We start from the raw sequence: 7682 nt of genomic DNA on the forward strand, positions 1-7682 counted from the left end.
GATGTTAAAAGATACCAGACTCTTGGTCAGTTCTCTCCTGGGTCAGGGAAAAGACCCCGAAAGAGAAGGAGATTGTCTACAGAATGTAGATTTTCTGCACAAGAGACGGCTTTGTGGGGCTATTTTGAAGTATGTCAAAGAAATATATTTTGGGGTAAACTACTTCAATTTCTATCAGGGCCTGCTGTCTGTCGTGTTGGTATCTTATTGCTACAAACAGTCTGTTTTGTCAGTCTTAAGGTCTGTGTTTTAATGTTAATGCTGGTCAGTTGTACCTGAATTACAAAGGAAGGAGGGTAAAATGAGGCGTGTCCAATCCCCTATTTCCATCATAGACTGAACTAGTGTTTCAGGTTAAACCTTTGGAATGCCCTTTGCTGAGGGGAGGGGTCCATTCTGTTAGTCGAGGGGCTTAGAATTTTATTTTTGGTTTACAACCCTATGGTTACATTGGATCCACTCAGGCAATGCAGGGTAATCTCCTCATCTCAAAATCCTTAGTCACATGCTTAAAGTCCCTTTTGCCATATAAGGCAAAATACCCATTTCCCCAGGCTCCAGGCTCCAGGAATTTGGATGCAGACACTTGGGGGCACCATTATTTTGCTACCACAGCTGGTGTAAGGTAGAAATGGAACTTGAATTCCCTGACTCCAGAGTCATTGATTTGAATCTTTGGTGACTCAAATCTTTGTTGCGTTGAGTCCCTCTGATTACAAAGTTTTTGTTCAAGATGCCATACAATGCTGACCATGTCACGCATGGTGGTGACTGTATCATATGTATTCCTTTTTTCAATACAACATATACTATATTGCTCATGGAATACTCATGGATGGAATCTATGTAATTAGAGCAGTTGGTTCTTCTACATTGAGCACGAAAGAGTCCATTGAAGTGAGCATTGAAAGCATTGAAATCTCCCTGTTGCCTCTTACCTCTTTTTTGATCTTTTAGGAGGAAAAGCAAACAATTGGGAAGGAGGTATCCGGGTTCCAGGCATCCTTCGTTGGCCCAGGGTGATACAGGCTGGCCAGAAGATTGATGAGCCCACTAGCAACATGGACATATTTCCTACAGTAGCCAAGCTGGCTGGAGCACCCTTGCCTGAGGACAGGTACTCTGATGCCAGGGTGGTTGGTATTGTCGAGCTCTGATTTCACAGCCCAATATGCTCTGGTTTGCCTGCATAATGGTGTGGGGACCAAGGCCTTTGGCCCCCTGGAGTTTTCCTGAAAATCACAGGTTTGAGGCAGGTCAATTAATAGGATAAAAGGCATATACATTTACTTAATGTGTACACAGCAGGCTTCCGAAGGAAGATCCAAAGATACAGGGGAAATTGTTCATTTTTTTGCTGTGGTTCAGCAAAGTATGGGCAGTGTGTAGAAGTAGGATTAGAGGGAAAGGTCTGACCTTATGCTAATGGACTGAGTGGGGAAACCCAGCCAGGCCTGTCTATCTAGACGCTTCTTGGCCTCTCTGAGCAGTGTTCCTTCCTTCTGGGCATGGGGCAGGGCCCTCTCTGGAACGGGGGTCTTATGACCTACAGTCAAACAAAGTAGGTCAGAGGATTTATTCATGGGCAGTTTTTACACAGAAAGGCAGGGGGAAAGTTGGAGTCATATTTTTAGGTTTGATGCTGGCTTTGGGGATCAGGGGTTTTGGTTCTTATGACCTGCATTGGGGAAGAGGGATTCTAGTTTCTCTGGTGCCTTGGGGTAGAGTGGGACTGAGAGACAGGAGGGCAGGAGAAAGTCAAAGGAAAACTTCTGCACTGAGGCCGCTGCTGAGGCCCTCGGTTTGGAGTGCCACGATGCCTCCAGTTGGACTTGTTATCTCTGTCCAGTCTGGGACCTTACTGGTGGGTTTGCCAATGTAAAAACCCTTCTGCCAATCTCTTTATCCAGGGGGAAATAAACTCAGAGGCACTGAAGGTTTTTAGTGACCAGGAATGTGGATGGGTGGTGTTTAATTCAGCCTTGATCTTTCGGCATTGTGCTGACGCTGTTGTTCTCATCTGTTCACCCCACCATTGCTTGCCATTGTGCAGCTGGGCCACAACCTCTTTGACCTCCGACTTTGGGATCTCACACCTTTTCCTTTGTCCACACTCAGCAGCCGTTTGCTGTAACAGTGAGAAATGCAGACGGTTCCCCAGCTAAGGCCCCATTTCCCAGCATGTCTTCACTGAGAAGTTCTAAATGAAATGTCTTTCTCTTAAATTTAAATACGACTTCATATGACATTGCCAGTGGTTTCTTCCTAAGTGTTATTACCAATCTGAAGAGTTTTAAGTGAAGCACACTGATTAATTGTTTTCATTAGTTTGGTGACAGACCAGGCGAATGTCATGCAGGCGGCTGCAAATCTTGTTTAAATTCAGCCGTAATGAGAAGGAAGAGGAAAGGGGAAAGGAAAGACAAAACCAGCTGTGCTGCCAAAACAAGTCCAGAGATGGGTTTCCTCCCTTCCCGCTGTATTAGACCTTGTTTCCTTACTGGTTTCAACTCTGCTTTAGGTATACACCCTTCCTCGACACACACACCAATGAGAAATGCAGCGTTGACAGCTCAACTATTCTCAAACTTTGAGGTCTCAAAACCCCTTTTCATTCTTCCATGATTGAGGACCCCAATGATCTTTTCCTTATGTGGATTGTATCGAGTGATGCTTATTATATTAGTAATAAAAAATGAAATTTTTTTAAGGCACCAAACTACCCCAAGCTCACATTCCATTGGCTAATACATCGATGATGTCATCATTTACCCTGTGGCCACTAGGAGGGTCCCAGAGAGTCTCTGGATCACGCTTTGAGACTAGCGGGCGCTATGGCTAAGAGTGGAGATTCTAGACCTGCACTGGTTGAATTCATATTCTTCTTCTTCTTCCTTTTTTTTTTTTTTTTTTCAAGATGGGGGTTTCACTCTGTCACCCAGGCTGGAGTGCAGTGGTGCGATCTCAGCTCACTGCAACCTGCTACTCCCAAGCTCAAGCGATCCTCCCGCCCCAGCCTCCCGAGTAGTTGGGACCATAAGCATGCACCACCACACCCAGTTAATTTTTTGTATTTTTGGTAGCAACAGGGTTTCACCATGTTGCCAAAGTGGTCTTGAAGTCTTGAGCTCAAGAAATCCTCTTGCCTCGGCCTCCCAAAGTGCTGGGATTACAGGCTTGAGCCACTGAGCCCAGCTGAGTTCATATTCTTGTCATCACTGCAGGGTAAGCGTTGAACTTTCCTGGGCCTTCACTCCTCTGGAAAATGAGTTCAATAATAGCACTGACTACAGGATCAATAGGAGGATTAAAAACCTCCTTGCCTGTAACGTTCAGTACAAAGAAGGCATGAATGTTTGCCATTTCTTGTTTTGCCTGTCATTTTGAGGGAGTAATCAGGTGTACATTATTAGTACAGTTCTTTCCTCTTCCACATTTAATATTCATCCGAGGTCATAAAATCATAGAGTCTGAGGTCAAAAGGGGAATTGTAAGATCTCCTACTCCAGCCAAACTATTCTTTTTTTCCACTCTAGTGATGGAAAACATGGCAGCAGTGCCTCACAGAAAGTTTTTCCTATATAAAGCCAAAAATCCCATTCTCTATTTCACGTCCTCATTGGCTGTAGTTCTTACCTTTGGAATAAGGCTTAATACTTCCTCAAGTAGCTAGAACAGAGCATTCAGGCAATCTCATTTATTACATTTGTCTCTCATGACCCATAATGTTAAAACCATCACTGCTCTTCACTTTCATAATATCTTGGAATGGTTTCCTACCCAGTGGGGGAAAAGCAAGGTAAGGAAAAAGTTCAGAGGCAAAGAGGAAGATTCATAAAGGGAGATCTTACTGCTTCTACCTTCTAGCCACTCTAGTCTGAGGCTGATGGAGGCCAATCTGTGTTTCTTATATATGCTCAATGAAGAAGATAACAGCCTCCCTCTTAGAAGACCCAAGTATTTTGTGTGTGGGTTTGTGTCATCAGTAGAACCAACTCTCAATATTGAAGATTCCCCTCTGTTTCTGATTCCTTTCATGGACCTTAGAGGTGCTTGTTGACCTCATTTTTTTTTTTTTTTGAGACAGAGTCTTGCTCATTTGCCCAGGCTAGAGTGCAGTGATGCAATCTCGGCTCACTGCAACCTCTGCCTCCACCTCCCAGGGTCAAGCAATTCTCCTGCCTTAGCCTCCCGAGTAGCTGGGACTACAGGCGTGCACCACCATGCTTGGCTAATTTTTTGCATTGTTAATAGAGATGGGGTTTCACTATGTTGGCCAGGCTGGTCTCAAACTCCTGACCTCAGCCTGCCTCAGCCTCTCAAAGTGCTGGGACTACAGTTGCGCACCATCACACCCAGCTAATTTTTATATTTTTAGTAGAAATGGGGTTTCACCATGTTGGCCAGGCTGGTCTTGAACTCCTGACCTCAGGTGATCCACCCACCTCGGCCTCCCAGAGTGTTGCAATTACAGGCATGAGCCACGGCACCCGGCCAGTTGACCTGGTTTTAAACCACAGATATTGCTTCTGTGTTGAGGTCCTAGCTCCTGGTACTAGTCCAGCTGTAAAATGCCTTCGTCATCCTAGAGACAGCACAGGTTAGAAAACAGAAATGTGCTTCCAAGTGCCTTATGGGAATAGAATTATCACACAGTACCTTATTTACAGCATATTGCCAACTGGGTCCAGTAATATTCTTATGTATTTGTCCAGAAGACTTTGAATATCTAAAGTAGTGTTTTCCCCCAGGGGTCACTTATCAATGCCTGGAGACATTTTTTATTGTCTTGGCTCAGGGTGCTACTAAACATCCTGCAACACACAGCACAGACCCCTACTGCGATGAATTATCTTACCCATTATGTCAGTGGTGCTGACGTTGAGAAATCCTACCCTGAAATTTATTATTGCTCTTTTATGGAAAATGTTGTTATAATGGAAAATCCCATCAAAACTTTTCAATAAAAGCATCTAGACAATACTCTTACATCTATATCCATCTATAAATGTGATACACAGATGTCTGCCCTTTAGAAAGTAGCCTTAACTCCTTCCTGCTCAGAGTGGTGCAAATAAGCTTTCTCAGCTTCCTGCTAGAGAGATATTAAATTTGCATTTCTCAGGAGAAGAAACTCATTCAGAGGGTTGGACCCAAGCTGTTTGATGAGCACTTAACAAAGTGCCTTTGCTTCTTTCTGCGTTTTGTTTGAAGAAGATAACTTCTGTTCAGCAGACCTCCATTCTTCAAGCACTGTCCTGTAATTCTCAGGAAGCATTTTGGATCTAGTGGGAGTCCTTCATGGGCAGTCAAAGCATGGTGGGAGATCAGAAGCCCGTGGATCCAAGGTTCCTACTTAAGCCAAAAGAAAGGTAGTCCAGAGGAACACAGGAAAGATTTTTGTTGTTGTCGTTGTTGTTCTGTTTTTGTTTTGCATCATATTAACACTGCAGTGAGAATAGTTCTCTAATTCAACCCTATGATGTGCTTATGTGAGATTTCTCTCTGGCAGTGAATTTTTCCTTCATATGCACATTAGCGATTCATTTTCATTCAGTGGCATGACTTATCAGAAGAAATTTCAGTGTCCATCACCCTGGGCATATTCAGAAAAATTATTTCCCTCCAGGTCTCCAAATAAGCTGATTTTGGAAATAAATGGAGGACAACCTTTTGTGTTACAAAAGGCAGCAACAAGGTCTTACAAAAAAAGAAGTATCGAATACTTAAATGTATTAATTCATTAACATGAAAATTATTTCTGTGGGTCTCATCTTTGCAAACAGATACAATATTGCCATAGTAGGAGGATGATCATGCCCCTTCCTAACAAGGTATTAACATCAGTAATAGAGAGTAGAGTATAGCAACAAGCCATAGTTGGTTACACCTTTTGGAAAACATCAACATTTTAACCATAGACCCTTCAGCTGGGATGCAAGGAAACAGAGTGCTGGCAACCTCAAGAATCAAATTTTAGAGGTGAAATATTTGGAGCTTCTGGTCCATAATTGAAACAAAATTTGACTTCATTTTTTAAAGTTACAAAAACAAATTAATGCTTTAATGCTTAACACACTTTTGTCTAATGGAGACAAGGAATGGATTTAGCTGACTTGTCCCAGTAACTTTTGCTGACTTATAGCTGAGCCACTAGAGAAGACCTTTTCAATAGAGTAATACAGATGAAAAAGTCAGTGAGCTATATCTGGTTTACATCAGTTTTGCAGAATTAAAGGTGACTCTCTTCATGGGAACAACCCCAAGTTTGTGTGTGTAACCACTTATACTGATCTTGCTTTCTGTTCAACTATGGCAGAGGGTTTAATGTTTACAAATGAAAACATATTTTTCTGAATTGTGATAATAACTTTCTGAATACTTAAGATTCCCTTTAATTTATTACAGATATATGTACTTTCTCCTAGAGATGTTTCCTTAACTATGACTGTCTACATTGAAATCATTGTCATTTGTATATCAAATAAGCTGCTTACCAATATTGTGCCCCAAATAAGCTTCTCTATTAGTCTCCAAGACCTTAACTTCTGTATTACCCCAAACCTTTTCTTTCTCTTATGATCCTTCAGTCCTTGGCCTGGCAAGTTGGCCAGGCAAAGGGCGCCTGGGAAGGACATTCCACGTGGAGGGACGAGGATGTTGAAAGCCTCAGAGCTGAGAGAGAGCACAGCACATTCTTGGAGGAAGGACGTCAATAGGGTTCAGGGAAGGTTTCCAGAACATGCCCTTTTTAATTATGTAAAAATTGTCTGTATGGTATTTAACTTGACCTGAAATTTTGACACAAGGATGCCTTGCAAACAACCTGTTAATAACGCTACCATCATTGTCAGTCAGGAACCCAAGGAGAATAATTTCACCTTCCAAATTAAAAACACTCCCAAACACTCCCTTTTCCACCAAGAGCCATGAGGGCACTAGGACAGAAAACACATCCGGTTTTTTTTAGCATTGGCTGTTATGCAAACATGCTACAAAAACTTGAATTAGTTTGCAAGAAAAAGCCCGTTAGACTGTTTCCAGAGAAAACAGCAATGCTTTGGGTCACTTTGAAAGTGAATTGGCCCATCTCCCCCAGAACACGACATTCTAAAAGCATTTTTGTACTAGCAGCATTAATGGAAATGTGCTATTCTCTGGGTTATTGCCATGGTTAACTGCGAATCCCACAAGTGGTTTAAGACAACCCCAAATATTTCGATAGCTGAGACACCACTTAAAAGTTTAGCTTGACAGGGTCACTTTCCATTTTTCATGGCAGAAATGAGGCTTCCTTTGACAGACCATATTTCTGCAGCACTGTTAAATGGTGGCTTTCCGTAGCAGCATGATTTATGGCCTGCCTCTAGGAAGGACCACGTTAGGTGTGGGATATTAAAAAAAAAAAAGTCTGTCTCCACATTGGAAGAAAAATAAGTTTGCAGAATAAACTTTGTGCCCCTCCTTTAAAAAAACCTCAAATATTTCATTTTTAAGTAAGAAAAAATAATTATGAGACTTGGAGTCTTATTTTGTTTTAGTTAAATCCCCCTTTCCTATAATCATGATCAATTTCAGTTATCAAGTACTGATCTTGGCCAAGGCCAGAGGAGAGCTTGAAGCCAGAAGTTCAAGGCCAGTCTGGGCAAATCTCTCCAAAAAAAAAAAAAAAAAAAAAAAAA

At 42.2% G+C, this 7682-nt stretch overlaps 1 protein-coding gene across 2 annotated transcripts in view; it reads left to right on the top strand.

Annotated features, from left to right (window-relative positions):
- STS (steroid sulfatase) overlaps positions 1-7682 on the top strand; it is a 214590-nt gene that overhangs the window by 179647 nt on the left and 27261 nt on the right. For both annotated transcript variants that reach the window (XM_032756543.2, XM_058441559.1), the window contains exon 9: positions 958-1117. In XM_032756543.2, the coding sequence (XP_032612434.1) occupies positions 958-1117 (160 nt within the window). The remainder of the gene's footprint in view (positions 1-957; positions 1118-7682) is intronic.

This window comes from Hylobates moloch, unplaced genomic scaffold, assembly GCF_009828535.3.
Source record: "Hylobates moloch isolate HMO894 unplaced genomic scaffold, HMol_V3 SCAFFOLD_7, whole genome shotgun sequence".
Classification (NCBI taxonomy): Eukaryota; Metazoa; Chordata; class Mammalia; order Primates; family Hylobatidae; genus Hylobates; species Hylobates moloch.